This window comes from Pithys albifrons, chromosome 25 (assembly GCF_047495875.1).
Source record: "Pithys albifrons albifrons isolate INPA30051 chromosome 25, PitAlb_v1, whole genome shotgun sequence".
Classification (NCBI taxonomy): Eukaryota; Metazoa; Chordata; class Aves; order Passeriformes; family Thamnophilidae; genus Pithys; species Pithys albifrons.
In genome coordinates this window covers 1658849-1678106 of record NC_092482.1, presented here as the reverse complement: position 1 = coordinate 1678106, position 19258 = coordinate 1658849, and the positions used below count along the sequence as shown (strand labels likewise).

The window sequence follows — 19258 nt, the reverse complement described above, 5'->3', positions numbered from 1 at the left end:
GTCCTGGGGGCACACACATGTTCTGGGGGCACACACGTGTCCTGCTGCACACACGTGTCCTGAGAGCACACACGTGTCCTGGGGGCACACACATGTCCTGCTGCACACACATGTCCTGGGGGCACACACGTGTCCTGCTGCACACACGTGTCCTGAGAGCACACACGTGTCCTGGGGGCACACACATGTTCTGGGGGCACACACATGTCCTGCTGCACACACGTGTCCTGCTGCACACACATGTCCTGGGGGCACACACATGTCCTGAGAGCACACACATGTCCTGGGGGCACACACGTGTCCTGCTGCACACACGTGTCCTGGGGGCACACACGTGTCCTGGGGGCACAAACCACCCCCCACCCAAATAAACAACCCCCCAACCCCCCCCAAACCTCCCCCCCCCCCCGCCCCCCCCCCCCGCACAAAAAGGGGCCGAATATCCGTAAAAAACCCACCAAAAAAGGGATTTATTTCTCAGCCCAGATTCCATATTGCACGCAGGAACGAACACTCATCGGCAGGTACAAACAGCAACTTCAAATAAATAAAGGTACAGGAAATTTAAACAAATCCCCCCCCAAAAAAAGTCTGGAAAAAGAGCTGGAAAAAGGTTCTTTCCTCCCCTGGGGGGTTATTTTTAAACGCGGATTTTAAAGGAGGCAAAGGCAGCTGGAGGAGCCCGGCCCGGGAATATTCGGAATTCATTGTCCCTGGGCAGGAGCATCCGGAATTCCAGCAGGAAACACCCACGACGTGAACATTTTGAACCCCACAGGGGGATATTTTTAATCCAGAGGGGTGGGAATTTTTAATCCAGCAAAGCAAAAGGAGAGCGAAGGTCCCTGAAATCCCCAGCCCCCAAATAAACCCTTAAAACCGTGTTTGGAAGCACCACACCGGATCCGAGCTGAGATTTTTCCTGAGTCTAAAGCCGGCGGCATTTTTAAAAGCAGCGCCTTTTAATAAAAGTTTCATTTTTTTAATTATTTTTACAAGATACTTTCGCTTTTCTCCTATCTAAACAACGGTTTTATAGCCAAAAAAAAACGAAAAAAAAATCCGATTTTTTTTGCCTCTTTTGCACCCGTTTGGAAATAAAGCAACGTCACTAATGTCCTATAAAGGTGCTTTTCTGTCCTTTCCGCTGTCCTGGCGAGGGGAGTTGATGTTTTTACCCCACCCCAGAGCAGTTCGTGTCTCTGAACTGCTCCCTCCTCCCAACTCCTCGTGTCCCGCAGAGGTTTCGCCTCTTCCAACCAACCACAACTCGGCTTTGATCATTTTTTAAGTCCAAACGAGGCGATTTCAGCTACGGGATTGTGTTTTCCTTCCCTTTTTTAATTTATATTTATTTTTATTTTTATTCCCACTCCCCTCTCCAGTCTCTTATTTGAAGATTATCCACTTTTTTTTTTTCCTTTTGGTTGCTTTATTTCTTTCCAGGCATTAAAAACAAACAGGAGGGTTATTATGATTAATATTAGGATTATTATTATTATAATTATTATTTTTTTTTGCTGCTTGAGGAGCCATTCCAGGTGTGTCCGTGTATAAAAGTTTTGAGGTATTTTGTATTTTATTCACAACCCCTCGCTCTATATACAGATATTTACATTTCCACAGAGAAAAGAGAAAACCTCTGCACGTGGGCACCCAAATCGTGTGAAATAATTGTGGGTTTATGCACAAATTTACGGAGATAAATATCCGGGGACCTGCCACTCTCCCCTCCGCTCCCCCACGCACGCACTTTCCGAGGGGATTTTATCCCTTAGAAAATATTCCTGAGTTTTTTTTTTTGGTTGTTCCTGCCCGTGGCAGACGGAGCTGAGGAGTCTGAGGGTTGCTGGTTATACAGATATTTATATATATTATATATATTCATATATATGTTCGTGTGTGTCTATGTATATATATGAATATATATTTTATATATATATTTTAACATTAATTCCCAGTTCGGATCTCGGGGTTTTCCTCGCTCTGACCCTCCCGCAGATTATTCGAAATTTTATTTTTTTCCTAGAAAATACATTTTTAACCCGCTGCGGGTTTGGGGGAGTCGCGGGCAGAGAACGATCGTGCTCCACGTTTAGGGGGGTTATTCTGGCTATAAAATCTGAATATTTGGGGGTGAGAAGGACCCCCCTCCTTTGCTCGGCAGGGGAGGAGCGGGAGGGGGGGAAGTAAACAAAAAAGCGCAGTTAACCAAAAAAAAAAACACCCAAAAAACGCGCTAAAAACCCAAGTAAAACAAACATCGCTTTTAGCAACAATTCGCCATCTCCAAGAAAAACAGCGTCTAATGGATCTAAAACACGCTCGACCTTAAATATGTCTCTTTTTTGCCTTATTTTCTTTTTTTTCCCAACACGCTGATGGGATTAAATTAAAAAAAAAAAATCCAAACGGGCCCTGTCTGAATATTTTCTTTTAAATCCTGCGCTCGCTCCGCTCGCCCTCCCTTTCCCCTCACAGCAAAGGGATTTTATTTTTAATTTTTGTTTTAGGGGGAGCCAATTTTGGAGAAAAAAACTAGAAATCCCCAAGCGGGCAGTGCGGGATCCCCAGAGCGGCCTGAGAATATTTTCTGTTGGGAAGGAGGAGGAGAAAAAGGAAAACACAAACACTGAAAATAAAAGAAAAAGAAAAAAAAAAGCCGAAACAGCTTTGATTTGCTTCAAGTTTCCAAACCAGAGGGGACTTCAGGGAGCCCGGGGGGCTTTGATGCCAAAGCGGGGTGGAAATCACATCAGAAAGAGCCCAAAGAGCCAGTTACAAAGCCACTGGTTTGGAAGGAAAGTTAAACTGGGATTTGATTTCCTCTGCAGAGGAGAGAGACATTCCCTCCGCATTCCTCCCGCATTCCACGCGGAGCTCGGAGAGATCAAATCCTCCATCTGTACCCGATTGCTGATGCTCCTGGATCCTGTTTCTTGGGCCCGTAACGCTTTTCCAGGCCTGATACCTTTAGGCCATCCCAGTTGGGTTTATTATCCAACAAACTCCTCACTTTTTCCCTTCCCCCCTCCTCGCATTTTCTTTTTTTTTTTTTTTTAATTTAATATACGCGGAGCAGTTTCAAGTCATTTCCTCTCCAAAACCTCCTGGTTTCTTTTAACAAACCGAATTTCCTGGTCTTTTTTAAGTCGGTGTTTTCTTCCTGTCGCTTAACTAGACGGAAAACACGACATCGCTGTTAACATCGCGATTTGGGAGAGCTGCTCCCGGTCTGACTCGGGCCGGAGAGGAACGTTCTGCTGCCTGATATCATTATTTCTCTCTGCGTGTGATTATTATTAGTTTAATCCAACGCATTTAAGGAGGAAAAGGGAGAAATTAGATCTGTTCTTTCCTCGGGTTTCTTTTTTGGCATCTGGATGGGGGGTCAGGGCTCCCTTCCCTCCACTCCCAGCTCGTTCCCTCCGCTCCGAGCCCTTTCCCTGCACTACGAGACGCCTTTTCGTCCCAAATCCCTTTGCTGGGAATAACCCCTCGCGTTTGGCAGCGGGGCATGATTTGGGGAGGTTGGGGGTCGCCCATCGCCGCCCCCTGGGTTTGATCTCCTCTTTCAGTTTCATCCTTAACCTCATCCCAAACCCACCATCGGCCCCTGGCACGGACCAAACCAAAGCGCCCCCAGCGCAGCGGGTCCCCCGTCCTGCCCCCGGCCGTGCCCACACTCACCCGCACCCCCCGGAGCCCCTTCCCCGCCCGGGCAGCCCCGGCTCGGAGCTCGGTGGGACGGAGGGACCCGCTCCCCATGCCCGGGGTACCCGGGACCCCCCGGCCCGGCCGCCCCCCGGGCCCCCTCCCGCTCTCAGCTGTTGCGTGGGAACCTTTGCTCCGGGCTGTCCGCTGTCCTTAGAGATCCTCCAAGCTATAGCCCCGGAATTTGAGGCTGGGGGGCACCGGGATGGCGTTGCCCCCCAGGTGCCAGCTCCACAGCGGGTGAGTTTTGGAGAGAGCCCAGGAGTTTTTGCCCCCGAGGGAGGAGGCAGGACACAGGTCCCCATCTTCCCCCACGACCAGAGAGGGAATACAGGGGAAGTTGCCCATGAGGCTGAAGGAATTCCGAGGCGGGGTTGGCCCGGCGCTGCCGAGGCGTTTGCAGGGAGTGTTTCCCTTTTTGGCATTCCTCCTTGGAGTCTTTTGTGGCCTCCCTTTGGAGGAGCTCTGTTGCCTTTCTGCCTCAGCGCCCCTGGCAAGGCGTCTGCGCTTGGCATTCCTTTCCGAGCCATTGCCTCTCAAAGCTTTGGATGACAAGGTGCTGGGGCTCTCTGCTCTTTTGGAGCCGGGGGATTTGAGCTCTGCGCCTTTCCAGGGCTCCGGCCTCGCTCCGTGCCGCAAACTTTTCCCGTCCAGGTTGAACCCTTTGGCATAACACCACAGCTTGGATTGCCGGATCAGCCGGTCAAAGTGCTCCCTCCGGGGCTCGGCCGCCTCCTCGGGGGGCGCGGGGCCGGGGCCGCCCCCCAGCTCCGGGGGCTGCGGGGCCGGGGCCGGCTCTGGGGAAGGCGCCGGCCCGGTTAAGGCTCCGCTTTGCCGCTCAGCCCGTTCTAACGAGGCTCTATTGTTCGAGGCATCTTTGTGCAAATCCTTCCCTTTGGCGCAGGGCTCCGCGTCCCCAAAGCCTCCCTCCTTTTGTTGCGGGTCCCCCTCGGGGGTGCTGCTCGGGGAGGGAGGGGGGGAGGAGGAGGAGGAGGAAGAGGAGGAGGAAGGGGAGGCCTCCTGCTTGGCGTACAGCTCCGGCTGCGGCTGAGCCCCCGAGCCCAGGGCTGGAGCCGCGCTCAAACTTTCCAAAGTTGATGCTCGCAAAGTCCTGGCCCAGAGCTGCTGCGAGAGGAAGAGGAGGTCGGGGTCGGGGCGCGGGGCTTTGCCCACGCTCGGGGGGGGCTCGGCCGGGCGCTCCTCCCCGAGGGGCTCCCGCGGGGGCTGCGGCTGGAAGCGCGGCAGAGCCGCCTGCCTGTACCGGGTGCTCTGCACAGAGTCCCCGCTGCACAGCGAGCTGCTCTCCGACTCCGAGGAGCTGCCTTCCTCGCTGCTACACGAGCTGTCCCCTTCCTCCTCTTCCTCCTCCTCCTCCTCCGACGAGTCGCTGGAGGTGGCGGGGCTGGACCCAGCGAAGTCCAGGCTGGAGTCCGAGTCGCTGGAGTAGCCCGCGGAGGTGCCCTGGCGCTTGGAGCCGGGGAAGGCGGAGGAGCAGCGGCCCTTCCTGGCGGCCGCGGGCCCCTTGTCGTGCGGGAAGAGCCCCTTGGCGCAGCAGGGGCCCCGCTTGCGGCGGCCCGCGGGGGCGAGCGCGGCAGGGAGCGCGGAGGGATGCGCGGCCGCGGGATGCAGCAGGGCCAGCTCGCGGGGGTACCCGGCCAGCACCCCGGCGAACAGACCCCCCCGCGCCGCCAGCCCGCGGCCCCCGCGGCCGGGGAAGGCCCTGTGGAAGGGCTGCGGGCCGGGGAAGGCGGGGGGCGGCCGGGGCCGGCCGGGGGCGGAGGGGCCGCAGCAGCCGCCGGTTCTGCAGGGCGGCAGCAGCTGGGCCCGGGGGCAGGGGAACAGCTCCCCCGGGGCCGGCAGCAGCAGCTGCTCCCTCCTCTTGCTCTTCCTCTTCCTCTTCCTCCTGCGGGGGCTGAGGCTCTTGCAGGAGGTGCAGAGAGCCTCCAGGTCCGCCTTGGAGATGAGCGAACATTTCACCGCGCGGGTGGGCACCGAGTTGATGGCCTTGAGGGTCCGGAGCTCTTTAAGATCGCAGCGCCGGCTCTTGATCTTTAAGGTTTCCATCTTCTTGCTGATGGTGGTCCTGGGGATATCCTTAAACAGGTCGCTGAGGACCTGGGCCAAAGCAAACATCTGGGTGCCATTGATCTGTAAGTATCCCAAGTTTATCCCTTCGATTTCTTGATAGCCGGCATGAAAATCCCCCGGCCTGGCTTCCCCATTGTAATCCATGGTGGCTGGAACAATTCCGAAGGTCCCTTCGCAGGTCAGGAACATTTTGCAAGGAGCATTTACTTTGTCTCTTTCAAAGGGGGCATTGAAAATAAGGACATATTTGTTTCCACTCCCTGATCACACACATCCCTACCCCTCTGGAGAAGGGGGAAGGGGGAGGGGAGGGAAAAAGAAAAAAAGGAAAAGAGGAGAAAAAAAAAAAAAGCCAAAGCAGTCGATCTCCCTTTCAAACGCTCCAGTCAATGGTTTCCAACATCTTCCAAACACCCAGTTCCTCCGCCTGCACCGGGGCTTGACTCCTCGTCTTCCCCCTCCCCGGAAAAAAAAAAGGAAAGAAAAATAAAGAAGTCAAACATCTTGCATCCTCCGGGCTCCCCCCGGCCAGCCCCCACCGCGGCCGTGCACCCACCTTCCGCCTCCGAAATAATCCCTTTTTTGGGGGGAGGTGGGGGCCGAGAATCAACAAGCACAGACACCCCCTCGCCTCGGCCGTGCAAAGCCACTGAGATGCTTAAAGCAAACAAAGCTACCGGCAAGGGGGGGGCGGAAAAACGGGGGCGGAGGGGGGGGGGGGGGGGTGTCGGGGCTGCGGGGGAGCCGCGGGGCTCCTCCGTGCGGCTCCACCTTCCCCGCGCTCGGCACTCGCGGCCCCGCCGCCGCCGCCGCCGGTATATTCTGGGGAACACCCCACGGCTCCGGGCCCGCCGCCCGCCCCCTGATTGGGCGCTCGGGGCCTCTGATGTCACTAAACCCCAACATTTCACACGCACACCCCCGAGGGGGCCGCCCCGCACACCCCGCACAGCCCCGCGGAGAACCGGGGGGGCCGCCCCGCACACCCCGCACAGCCCGAGGAGAGCCGGGGGGGCCGCCCCGCACAGCCCCGCGGAGAACCGGGGGGGCCGCTCCGCACACCCCGCACAGACCGCGGAGAGCCGGGGGGGCCGCCCCGCACACCCCGCACAGCCCCGCGGAGAGCCGGGGGGGCCGCTCCGCACAGCCCCGCGGAAAACCGGGGGGGCCGCTCCGCACACCCCGCACAGCCCGCGGAGAGCCGGGGGGGCCGCCCCGCACACCCCGCACAGCTCCGTGCAGAGCCGGGGGGGCCGCCCCGCACACCCCGCACAGCCCGAGGAGAGCCGGGGGGGCCGCCCCGCACACCCCGCACAGCTCCGTGCAGAGCCGGGGGGGCCGCTCCGCACACCCCGCACAGCCCGAGGAGAGCCGGGGGGGCCGCCCCGCACACCCCGCACAGCCCGAGGAGAGCCGGGGGGGCCGCCCCGCACACCCCGCACAGCTCCGTGGAGAGCCGGGGGGGGCCGCCCCGCACACCCCGCACAGCCCCGCACAGCTCCGCACACCCCGCGCAACGCGCATCCCGCGCACCCCGCACAGCCCCGACAAGCGCCGGAGGAGCCGCCCCGCACAGCCCCACATAGCCCCGCACACCCCCGCGCACCCCGCACAGCCCCGCGGAGAGCCGGGGGGGCCTCCCCGCACATCCCTGCGCACCCCGCACACTCCGCACAGCCCCGCGCACCCCGCACACTCCGCACAGCCCCGCACACCCACCACGCCCCGCACACCCCGCACACCCCGCACAGCCCCATCCCCGCACACACAATGGAACCTCCTCGGGCTGCGCTTCCCCCGCGAAACAGAAACAGAGAGTACAAATTCCGCCGGTTTGGAGGTGATGGCAGCGCGGGGGCCTCCGCTTTGTTTCCGCGCTTTAACTCTATTTTTTTTTTTTTTTTTTTTGCTCCACGTAGGGTTGTTTTAAGAGGTCGCTGCGCCTTCCGAAATGTGGATTCCTCTGGGATGGGTGTGTGTACGTATATATTTAATAAAGCGTGAAAGATATTCCTCTAAGCGAGTTGTTCAAACCGATTGACTCCTCGGCAATTCATCCTTCAACCCGGGCTGGAATGCTTATTAATTGCCAATTACTGTATTTATTAGCTGGAAGGAGCACGGGCTGGAGCGCGGTATCAACAATAACATCGGCAAAGAAAAGCAATGTAAAGATAGTTATGTTCCTTTTTTCTTTTACTCACACACGGTCTTAATTCACTTCGTGTCTTTTTCTTCCAAACTCTTTCTTGAAAGAAAAAAAATGGGAAAAGAAAAAATGGGAAAAGAAAAAAATGGGAAAAGAAAAAAATGGAAAAAGAAAAATATGGAAGAAGAAAAAAATGGGAAAAGAAAAATATGGAAAAAGAAAAAATGGGAAAAGAAAAAAATGGGAAAAGAAAAAAATGGGAAAAGAAAAATATGGAAAAAGAAAAAAATGGGGAAAGAAAAATATGGAAAAAGAAAAAAATGGGAAAAGAAAAATATGGGAAAAGAAAAATATGGGAAAAGAAAAATATGGAAAAAGAAAAAAAATGGGAAAAGAAAAATATGGGAAAAGAAAAATATGGAAAAAGAAAAAATGGAAAAAGAAAAAATGGAAAAAGAAAAAAATGGGAAAAGAAAAATATGGGAAAAGAAAAATATGGAAAAAGAAAAAATGGAAAAAGAAAAAATGGAAAAAGAAAAAAATGGGGGAAAAAAGAAAAAGAAAAAATGAGGAAAAAAAATAAGGAAAAAATAGGGGGAGAAAAAAAAATAGGGGGAGAAAAAAAATAGGGGAAAAAAAGAAATTCTCTCACATGTCTTTGCGCTGCTAAACTTTATTTCAAACTTCAAATCCCAAGATTTCTTCGGCATTTGGTAACTCTCCCCTGCCTTGCAAACCAGGCGATGTTTTCCCAAAAACCAGGACTGCAGATTTCTCTTTCCAAAAGGGGAAAGGAAGGGGGGGAAAAGCGCCCCAAGCCCTCACCCAGCCCGGAGCTCCATTGTCCCGTCCCTCGATTCCTTTATAAACCTGAAGCTACTCGAGCGGAGCGAGTGGAGCCGCGGAGGCTGGACCGGGGGAGTTCAACTCTCTGCTCAGGAGGCTAATTTTGGGGAAACAGTTACCTCGGAAACCTTTCTGGGGGAAGGGAAGCTGCAGCTCTGCAGCGCACGCTGCTCCCTTTCAAGCCTCGTCTGTCTCCCACATGAAAAGTTGCTTTTAATCTTCCTCTGCCTTTTAGTTTTTTTCTTTTTTTTTCTTTTTTTTTTTTTTTGGTGTGTGGTTCAAATGGCAGAATCGGAGTAATTTGATAATAATAATTTGTTAAACTCTGTGTACGATCAACCACAAATGATCCCGATTTAGAAACACTCCCAAAGGAGGAGGAGGAGGAGGAGGAGGAGGAGGAGGAGGAGGAGGAGGAGGAAGCGCATTCCTGAGCGTGCGTGTAAAAAAATTTAAAATAACTCCAACATTGCCTTTAATTTGGGAGCGGAGATCACCTGATTTGCTTTCACCTCCCGGTCGGAGGAGGGGAGGGGAACCCCACGATGCCAACCAAGGTCGGGTCTGCTGGCAGAGGGATCCCTGCGGGGGCACCCATGGGCGCTCAGCCCCCGCAAACCCCTGGCCTTGCTGCGGGGAGAAACCCCCCAGTTTGCCAGATCTGGCTGCATTAAACCACCACATTTCACCCTCGTTTTCCACAGGCAAGAGTTTCCTGTGAGTAAAGGTCTGCCGGCCAACACAAACACCAAATTCCTCTTTGTTTGGGCAGAGGGGAGGGGGAGAGTTCGCATCGCGATGGTCGCGGAGCGGCCGCTTTGGGGGACGCTGCGGCGCGTTGCGGTGCCTCGTTGCGAGGGACCACAAAAATTCCCGATTCCAGCCAGCCTGGAGCTTCCCTTCGCAAACAGAATGGAGATCCTGAGGCTTTTTTTCCCTTTCCACATAAAGCCAGAGCCATTTTACCTATAGGCTGAGCTTTGCTCCGTGCCAGACGGGAGGAGGGGAGCGTGGGGTGGAGGAAGGAGCTGGCAGGGAATATCCCCCTCCGATGCGGCTGCTGCAGCCGCGGGGTGTGGGAGGGGGGCTGGGAGGGAAAACACAAGTTGGAGCAGAGCAATAAACTCTTCCCGATGGCCTGGGGGGGATTTGGAGCGGAGCCGGAGCCCCCCGATCGCTGGGCAGGAGGAAACAGGGCTCAGAAGGCGAATGTATGGATACGTCATTTCCCAGGAAATCTCCGTCCGTAGGAACACAAATAGGCAATAATTTGGCAAGGGATAAAGTTCAACACGGAGCAGGAGAGCGTGTGCCCTGTGGGGGCACAGACAGCGTGACACGGGACATGTGGATCATTTACATACCTATATATATGTCTGTGTGGATAATGGTGGGCAGGACACAGGCGGGTGGTGGTTCACGAGCAGAAGCATTTCAGTTCCACCATAAATTCTCGGTGTTCCTGCCATAGGTGACCTCGCTGCGGGTCCCCACAGTGTCCCCTCCATGTCACCTTCACCTCCCGGTTACCAATTTACAGGTGACCTGTGGGTCGGTGGGGTTTATATTCCTTTTATATTCCTTTTTATGGGGGCCGCAGGCCTGAGATGGAGAAGCCCCGGATTGGGACGTTCTGTGGGTCCCACACGAGGGCGGGGGGTGAGAGGGACTGTGGTGGGGGCAGAAGGACTGCAGCGATCCCAAGGGATGCACCTTTGGGAATTGGGCACAGCCAGAAGACCCGGCAGTGTCTCTGTCTGTGTATTTATTGGGGTGTTTATTTGTTTATCTGAACGCCCGTGTATTTGTGTAATTGAATGTTCGTATATCTGTATTTTTGTGTCACTTGCTATCTCTGTATCTGCATATTTGGGTATTTATATATCTGGATATTTATATATTTGTATATTTGCATCTCCCGAGGGTCGAGGGGGGGTTTCCATCCAAGAGGAGAAGGGCCCGAGGGTGCCCTCGATGATCTTTGCTGGGGTGAGACAACCCTCGTACCTGTCAGGGCTCGTTGTTCCCTCGGGAAGAGACAAAAATTCCCGTGTCCTGGCGATATCCCAACCCCAAACCCCCTTTCCCTTCCTCCTTCCCACCGGAGCTGGAGGCGGGGGGAAATTGGGAGCGGAATAAAAGGGGAGGGGATTTCTCAGGTGAGATTCTTCCCGTAAACTCCCCCCACGCACCGCCCCGCGTGGGCTGCGAGTGCGGGAAGGTGCGGGCTCGGCTGGCTCGGGGGCGCGGGGGAGGAGGAGGAGGAGGAGGAGGAGGAGGGGGATTCACGCGTGGGGGCTCCGCGGGTTGCGGGAGGGCCGGGCCGGGCCCCCACACCCCCCTCCCCCCGGATCCCACCGGCTTTGCACGTTTTTCTCGGTGCTTCGTTTTCTGTTGGATCTGGTGCCAGGACATCAAAAATGAAAATAAACCCAAAATAAACCTAAAACCGTTTGGGTCTTTTTTTTCCGGGGAGATGTTGGGGAAGATGTTTTGGGGTCGGGGCTGCTCTGGGGGGCTGTGATGGGGCACCAGGGGGTGCTGGGTGGGTGGGGGTGCGTTTGATCCGACCCCCCAAATCTGCCTCTCCCAAATTCAGCAGAGAGCAGGGGAAGGGGGACCCAAGGGAGTGGCAGCAGGAAAACAAGGGAGATGCTGGAAGGAGGGTTGGGATGAGCCGAGGGGAACTCACAGAGCAGCAACAATTCCGGAGGATACATCGGATTTAACAGCGAAAAAATGTGATTAGAAATTAATCTTGGCCCAATTGAATTATTTCAGTGGCACGGGATATTTTGATTTACTGCCTTTCCCTGCAGGAAACGAATGGCAGAAAATGAGGCACCCAAAGTGTTCCCTCCAAGCAGAGAATCCTAAAGAAGGGCCAACCTGGCCGTGCCCCCACACAGAGCAGAGACCTCCTGGAAAACGCTTTTCCATGGGGACACCAAAGGCCGTTTCCTGGAGCAGGATGGGCCTGGTGCTCCCCCGGGGAGGCTCCGACTGTTGGGAGGGATGGAAAAGCCCTTTGGCTCAGATCGAGGGGTGTTTTCAAGGGAAAGATTGAACTTTGGATTCTTTTTCACCTTAAATTCAGTTTGTGACAGACCTGGGGGCAGCTCAGTGGGCAGGGGGGCTGAGCCGAGCTCAGTGGGGCAGCAGAGCTCAGCTCAGTGGGCAGGGGGGCTGAGCTCAGTTCAGTGGGACAGGGGGGCTGAGCTCAACTCAGTGGGCAGGGGGGCTGAGCTCAGTTCAGTGGGTCAGGGGCTGAGCTCAGCTCAGTGGGTCAGGAGAGCACAGCTCAGTGGGGCAGGGGGGCTGAGCTCAGTTCAGTGGGGCAGGAGAGTTAAGCTCAGCTCAGTGGGTCAGGGGAGTTGAACTCAGCTCAGTGGGCAGGGGGGCTGAGCTCAGCTCAGTGGGTCAGGGGGGCTGGGTTCAGTTCAGTGGGTCAGGGGCTGAACTCAGCTCAGTGGGCAGGGGGGCTGAGCTCAGCTCAGTGGGGCAGGGGAGTTGAGCTCAGCTCAGTGGGTCAGGGAGGCTGGGTTCAGTTCAGTGGGTCAGGGGCTGAGCTCAGCTCAGTGGGGCAGGAGAGTTAAGCTCAGCTCGGTGGGTCAGGGGGTCTGAGCTCAGTTCAGTGGGTCAGGGGGGCTAAAATGCTCTCAAAAATAGAGCAATTCCTCTCCTTCCTATGGGATAAGGTTATTTTTCCAGGATTTCTCTCTTAATTTTCAAGATTTACGGCTGGACTCGATCTCAAAGGTCTTGTCCAACCTAAACAACTGTGATTTTTTTTAATGGCTCTGTGATTTCTCTCTAATTTTTCGGGATTTTCCTCCTTTTTTCTCAATGACCAGTCTGTGAATAAATCAACCAAAACCATCTCCTCGTTCTCAACCTGAACATCGAGCACTTTCCATCACTAATTAATTAGATTTTAGCAAATCCTAAAATGATATTTGAATTTATCAATTTTCCTTTCTGGGGTGGCCGAGGAGAGGGACAGAGTGTGGAGCTGATCCACAAACTGGGATAATTTCCAGTGAATCTGTGCTGGGACGCAAATTATTGGCAGATATTCCATTATTTGGGGATTTTTTTTTCCTTCAGGTACTACCCTGGTGCAAATAAAACCACATTTAAGGGTAATTTAAATAGATGTAAATTTATTCCCTCTCTTTTGTTTCAAAATACAAAAAAAAAGTGGATTTAAGTTTGGGAACGGCTCATTTTGTTGCTCTTGTGCCCTTTTTTCTCCCTGAAAAATAACACAATTTGGGGAGAGAAAAGCCCCAAAAAGGACAATAAAAACAAACCCCAAACATGAAACAAAACCCCAACCCCTCCAATCCAACCAACCAACAACAAACCACCCCCAAAAATAATGGGAAATGGGAAATTTAAACTGCTGGGGAGGCCTGGGAAGAACAGAAGGAAAAATCAGCCCAAATGGTGCTGCTTAGGCCAGGCTTAAAAGGCGTTAAGCCTCGCTTGGGGTGAGAGCGAGGGATTGGGGTGAAACGAGAGAGATTTGGGGTAAAATAGAGAGAGATTTGGGGTAAAACGAGAGAGATTTGGGGTAAAACAAGAGAGATTTGGGATAAAACAAGAGAGATTTGGGATAAAACAAGAGAGATCTGGGGTAAAAAAAAAGAGATTTGGGGTGAAATAAAGAGAGATATTTCTGATAAAATGAGAGATTTGGATTAAAAAAGATTTCTGGTAAAACAAGAGAGAATTGGGGTAAAACAAGAGAGATTTGGGGTAAAATGAGAGAGATTTGGGGTAAAACGAGAGAGATTGGGATAAAACAAGAGAGATTTGGGGTAAAATAGAGAGATTTGGGGTGAAATAGAGAGATTTCTGATAAAACAAGAGATATCTCTGATAAAACAAGAGATATTTCTGGTAAAACAAGAGAGATTTGGGGTAAAAAAAAAGATTTCTGGTAAAACAAGAGAGATTTGGGGTAAAACGAGAGAGATTTGGGGTTAAAACAAGAGAGATTTGGGGTGAAACAAGAGAGATTTGGGGTTAAAACAAGAGAGATTTGGGGTGAAACAAGAGAGATTTGGGTTAAAACAAGAGAGAATTGGGATAAAACAAAAGAGATTTGGGGTAAAATAGAGAAATTTGGGGTGAAACAAGAGAGATTTGGGGTAAAACGAGAGAGATTTGGGGTAAAAAAAAGATTTCTGGTAAAACAAGAGAGATTTGGGGTAAAAAAAAGATTTCTGGTAAAACAAGAGAGATTTGGGTTAAAACAAGAGAGAATTGGGGTGAAACAAGAGAGATTTGGGTTAAAACAAGAGAGATTTGGGGTAAAACGAGAGAGATTTGGGGTAAAACAAGGGAGATTTGGGTAAAACTGAAGATTTACGACAAGCCCGGGGAGCAGGTCCCGAAGGATGGGGGCAAAGGGGGGGAGTTTTTAACCATCTGAGCGGGTTTCGCTGCCCCGAGTGGATTTGGTGGCGCGGGGGGAGGTCCCGGCGGGCGATTCGGACTCGCCCATCCCTCCCTGCCCTCCAAACATCCCCGGTCGAGCCTCCCGACCTGGGGCTTTCCTTCCCTCTCCCCTCACGAACAGCCTTTCAGCAGCGGCTGACAAAGAAACCGCATTTTCTGCGCAGCAGCTGAAGGGAATTAGCCCCCAATAAACAGCTCCGAGCGCGGGGGCAAAGAGCTGTTTGTTTGTTTTCCTGAGCAAACACAGCCAAGGGGGATTCTCCTCCCGCAGAAATCCCGGCGAAAGGACTCGCGGGAGGGTCCTGGCAAAGCCGCCGCTGGAGGGATGCGATGGGAGAAACTCCTTTTCCCGAGGGTTATTTTTTCCCCGCGATTATTTCAAATACTTTTTGTGTGGCTTTCAATCCAAACGCCCCCCAAAAAACCCCCCCAGAATTGTAAGAAAGAGGAAACCCGAGTTTGTAGCTGGGAGATTTCATGGCTCGATGTTAAAGCCGGCAGAGAATTCCCGTTTTTCTCCCGTCGCCTTTTGATGTTTCGCGTTTTCTGTTGTGATTTGGTTGTTTCCCCCTTCTCGCTCTCGCTCCTTTTAAATGGCAACGGCTGCGAATAAAATAATTTGTGGATTAATCAAACGATAAGCCCGGATTTTCTAACAAATTTCTAATAGAAATCTTGTTTCGTGTGTGTGGGGGGGGTTGTTTTATTTTCCTTTAAATTTACTTAAATTAATTAAACCAATCTCTGACCCACTGATTTGCTACTAAGGCGGGGTTTGTTCATTAATTCGGTTTAAAATTAAAATAACGCTGGGTTTATTTTTTTTTCTAAAATAAACTTAACCCCAAACTCTTCCTTGCCCTTTGGTAAGTGCTGCCTTCAGTAGGAATTAAAGCAGAGCCAAGACAGCCACAACCCCTCGGTCTTTTTCTAAGACAGAGAATGGGTTTAGACGCTGCTTTTTCCCCTCAAAAAGCATTTTATATTCTTTGGGAAACATTATCAATTCTTATTTAAATTTCCCTCGTACCTACAAGGCTTATTCCTTAAATTCTAAGTGTTATAATATATAATTATATTTATATATTATGATTTAAGATTCCTCAGACAAACATTTTTAAACTGCGTCGAGTTTCATGTTGTCAAACTTTAAAAAAGAGGAGGAAAAAAAACCGACTTTTTTTTCCCCCTTTTACAAAGTATTTCTCCTGCCCGCTCTTGATTGACAAGTTTATTATTATTATGAATGGATTCTCCCATTTCCCAGTCCTCTCCGAGGCCTGATGTGGATTGAGAGCCTGACCAGTTGCTCAGTGACCCACGAGGGCAATCCAGTGACCCCGCTGCCCCCGGCCTGACCCGGGACCCCCGCAGGACCCACCCCCGGGGCCTGGGGCTCACAAATGCAAAGTTGGAGCTTTCTGGAGTTTGGGAAGGGCAGGGAAGCTCCGAGGAGGGGGTTGTAAAGTGGGCGAGGGTTTCATGAACAGAAATGTGTTTATTGGAAATAAAAAAGGCGGAGGGGCTGTTTAAAGGGATGCTCCGAAAGGTTCGGGCTTCCCTCGGGAGGGGGAAATGGGAGAGGTTTTACACCACCAGCCCCCCTAATTGGCGATAATTAAAGCAGAGCGGCCTCCCCTGGCCCTGCCGAGCCCTCTCGCTGCCTGGGGATGCTCAGGGAGTGTCTCTCCACTCTCCCAGTTTGCTCAAGTTTCCCCTTTTTTGGGAGGAAATCTCAGAATTCTGCGGCCTCTCAGAGAGAACCATAGAATCGATTGGGTTGGAAAAGACCTCCGAGATATCTCCCCTTTCCTGCGGGTGCTGCGAGAGATGGGGAAGAAAACCCCGAGCTGTGGCTGGAGGAACCAGGGCCTTTAAACAGAACGGGTAAATGAAACAAAAAGCTCAGAACTGTAAATAAAAAAGGGTAAGAATTCTAAATAAAAAGCTGAGATCTCAGCATTGATATTCACACTTTGCCTTTTATCCACTAAGTGAGGAAACGAAGGGGGGAAACATCTTCAGCTCCCCCTGAACTGCAGCTTCGTGGCCGTCCGGGGTTCGTGGGGGAGCCAGGAATGATTTGTGAGGGTGGGATGAGGCCCCCAAAAAAGCGTCTGTTTTGTGACCCAGCACTTCGCTCCATTTCAGAAGGTAAGAGGATCTTACCCCGCCCTCGCTCCCTCCTTTAATGGAGATACAGTTGTTTAAATGATTTCCCTCTTCCCAAAACAAATGCGGGAGAGCGAGAGCTCATTTTTTATCCTAATTGATGGATCTCTGAGGACAAGCCTTTGAAGAAAAGGGCTGTCAGCAGCGGCAGATAGCGGAGCATCTGGGCTGGAGAGGTAGAAAGAAGGAGCAACCTGAATTCTTCGCAGGGCTGGCTGCTCTCCGATTATAAACCCCAGCCAGGGCTTTTGATTTCACCATAAAAACAACACGAGCAGCAGCAGCAGCGAGTTGTTCTGACACTCTCCAAACATCTGGACTGTAAAGTTTGCTGGTTTCTGGCAAAGACAACAATAATAATAAAACCTCTCGCTCCGCGGGCGGATCCTCAGGGTTCCTCCAAGGTTTGGGCTCCACCCGGCCGAGGTGGTTTCGCTGCTGCGCGGCAGAAAAGGGATGTTCGTGTGCTCATCCCAACCACCTCAGGGCTCGTTGCATCCAGAAAGAAAAGCTTTTGGAATTTCTAAGTCGCGGGGCCCACGACCCTCGAGGCAGGAAAGAGCAGAGCTGGGGGATATTCTCTCTGCGCGTGTTGAAATAGCCTGAAGTTTGATTTAAATACTGATTTAAGGGAGAGATTTGCACAAAATCTGGGCTGCAGGACTGCATGGTCACGTCCAACACCCCGGAGCACAAGGAGCCCTGGACAGAAGTGTCTGTGTGTCCTTGCACGAGCAGATCTGTGGCGCACGGACACACGGACAGAGCTGTGGGGTCTCCACGCTCAGCCCCGCCCGGGCAGGAGCTGCTCTACCTGCAGCTGAGTTGGGTTAAAACTTGGAATTCTTGATGGAAAAAAAAGTAATGGGAGGTTGAGACTCGTTCTGAAGTTCTTTGCTCCTCGGGGAGGGGAGGAAATCGCATCTGTTGGTCTTTATTTGAATTTAGCGTTATTTTTTGACACCGTTGACTCGGTTTCAGAGTCGCTGAGATGCGGAGGGAGGTGGGGAGACACCGAGCTGGGACACGAGAAAATAGGGAACACTTTTGTTTCACGCCAAAATGGATATTCCAGCTTCAGGTCCGCTTTCGAGGAAGGTCCTGACAGAAATCTCCCCCTCTGTGGAGGAGGGAAGGGAGAGCCTGAGGCTGTGCCCCTCCCCAGGAGCCCCGCGGGGGCAGAAGGGGGTTCGCTTGTCCCCAATAGAGACGAGACAAAGAGATGACTCTGGGGAGTGGCTCCAGGGCTGCTCGCAAGTTATCGGCTAAAAATCCAGTGTCCGAGTGAGGGGACACCGGGACGGGGGGCACGTGGGGGGGCAGCAATCGCTGTGGGTGCCACAGCCCCCTCCTGCCCACCCCGCTGCCAAAACTGGGCATGAAGAAGCGGTGACAGCGGCGGGCCCTTTCCCTGGGCTCCATCCCCTTCTTCCGGCTCCATCCCCTTCTCCCTGGCTCCATCACCTTCTCCCTGGCTCCATCACCTTCTCTGGGCTCCATCCCCTTCCCTGGCTCCATCCCCTTCCCTGGCTCCATCACCTTCCCTGGGCTCCATCCCCTTCTCCCGGGCTCCATCCCCTTCTCCCTGACTCCATCACCTTCCCTGGGCTCCATCCCCTTCCCTGGCTCCATCACCTTTCCTGGCTCCATCCCCTTCCCTGGCTCCATCCCCTTCTCCTGGCTCCATCCCCTTCCCTGGCTCCATCCCCTTTCCCTGGCTCCATCCCCTTCCCTGGGCTCCATCACTTTCCCTGGTTCCATCCCCTTCTCCCGGCTCCATCCCCTTCTCCCGGCTCCATCCCCTTCTCCCCGGCTCCATCACCTTTCCTGGGCTCCATCACCTTCCCTGGCTCCATCACCTTTCCTGGGCTCCATCCCCTTCTCCCGGCTCCATCCCCTTCCCTGGGCTCCATCACCTTCCCTGGCTCCATCCCCTTCTCCCGGCTCCATCCCCTTCCCTGGCTCCTTCATCCCAGTGCCCCTTCCGTGTCCCCCCGGCCCTTCCCACGCCCGCCCCTCCCGGCAGCGGCTCCTGAGCTCAGCCTCGAAGGCAACTTTTCGCCGCTGCCTCTGGCGATGCTTTTTAATTCTCCCACAACAACAGAACAGCCCGAGGAGCCGCACGGCTGTCCCGGGTGGGCGGCCAGAGGAGCCGCACGGCTGTCCCGGGTGGGCGGCCAGAGGAGCCGCACGGCTGTCCCGGGTGGGCGGCCAGAGGAGCCGCACGGCTGTCCCGGGTGGGTGGGCAGAGGAGCCGCACGGCTGTCCCGGGTGGGCGGCCAGAGGAGCCGCACGGCTGTCCCGGGTGGGCAGAGGAGCCGCACGGCTGTCCCGGGTGGGTGGGCACAGGAGCCGCACGGCTGTCCCGGGTGGGCAGAGGAGCCGCACGGCTGTCCCGGGTGGGTGGGCACAGGAGCCGCACGGCTGTCCCGGGTGGGCGGCCAGAGGAGCCGCACGGCTGTCCCGGGTGGGTGGGCAGAGGAGCCGCACGGCTGTCCCGGGTGGGTGGGCAGGGGGAGGTTGCGCTGCCGGGGGTGGTTTCCCCACCAGGAGAGGCGGCCGTGCCCACACCGGAGCCCGGGCACCCCTTGGCACCTTCTTTCCTGGGTGATTTCGTACCCCAGGGAGCTTTGCCCTACTCTGAGGAAGAGCGAAGTCCCACGAAGGATTTTCTCTGCTAAAATCGGACACCGCTCCGGGTGCCGGTGATGGGAGAAATAATCGAGGAATAGCTCACCCTTATTCCCAGCATAGAAGGTTTCACCCTTCCCCTGCAGTGGATCTCGGCCGTGCGCCCCGCTCCGCTCGCCCTCCCTGTTCAGA

General features: G+C 53.8%; 2 protein-coding genes across 2 annotated transcripts; one reads left to right on the top strand and one right to left on the bottom strand.

Annotated features, from left to right (window-relative positions):
* Window positions 1-442: 442 nt before the first annotated feature.
* On the bottom strand, window positions 443-6465 carry EPOP (elongin BC and polycomb repressive complex 2 associated protein). Its single transcript, XM_071577568.1, has 2 exons — window positions 6359-6465; window positions 443-6260 (listed from the first exon to the last, which is right to left on the bottom strand). The coding sequence occupies exon 2, from the start codon at window positions 5989-5991 to the stop codon at window positions 3868-3870; it is 2124 nt and encodes a 707-aa protein (XP_071433669.1). The 5' UTR covers window positions 5992-6260; window positions 6359-6465; the 3' UTR covers window positions 443-3867.
* Window positions 6466-6688: 223 nt separating this feature from the next.
* LOC139682972 (basic salivary proline-rich protein 1-like) lies at window positions 6689-9231 on the top strand. Its single transcript, XM_071577689.1, has 2 exons — window positions 6689-7619; window positions 9158-9231. The coding sequence occupies exons 1-2, from the start codon at window positions 6689-6691 to the stop codon at window positions 9229-9231; spliced, it is 1005 nt and encodes a 334-aa protein (XP_071433790.1).
* The last annotated feature ends 10027 nt before the right edge of the window (window positions 9232-19258 follow it).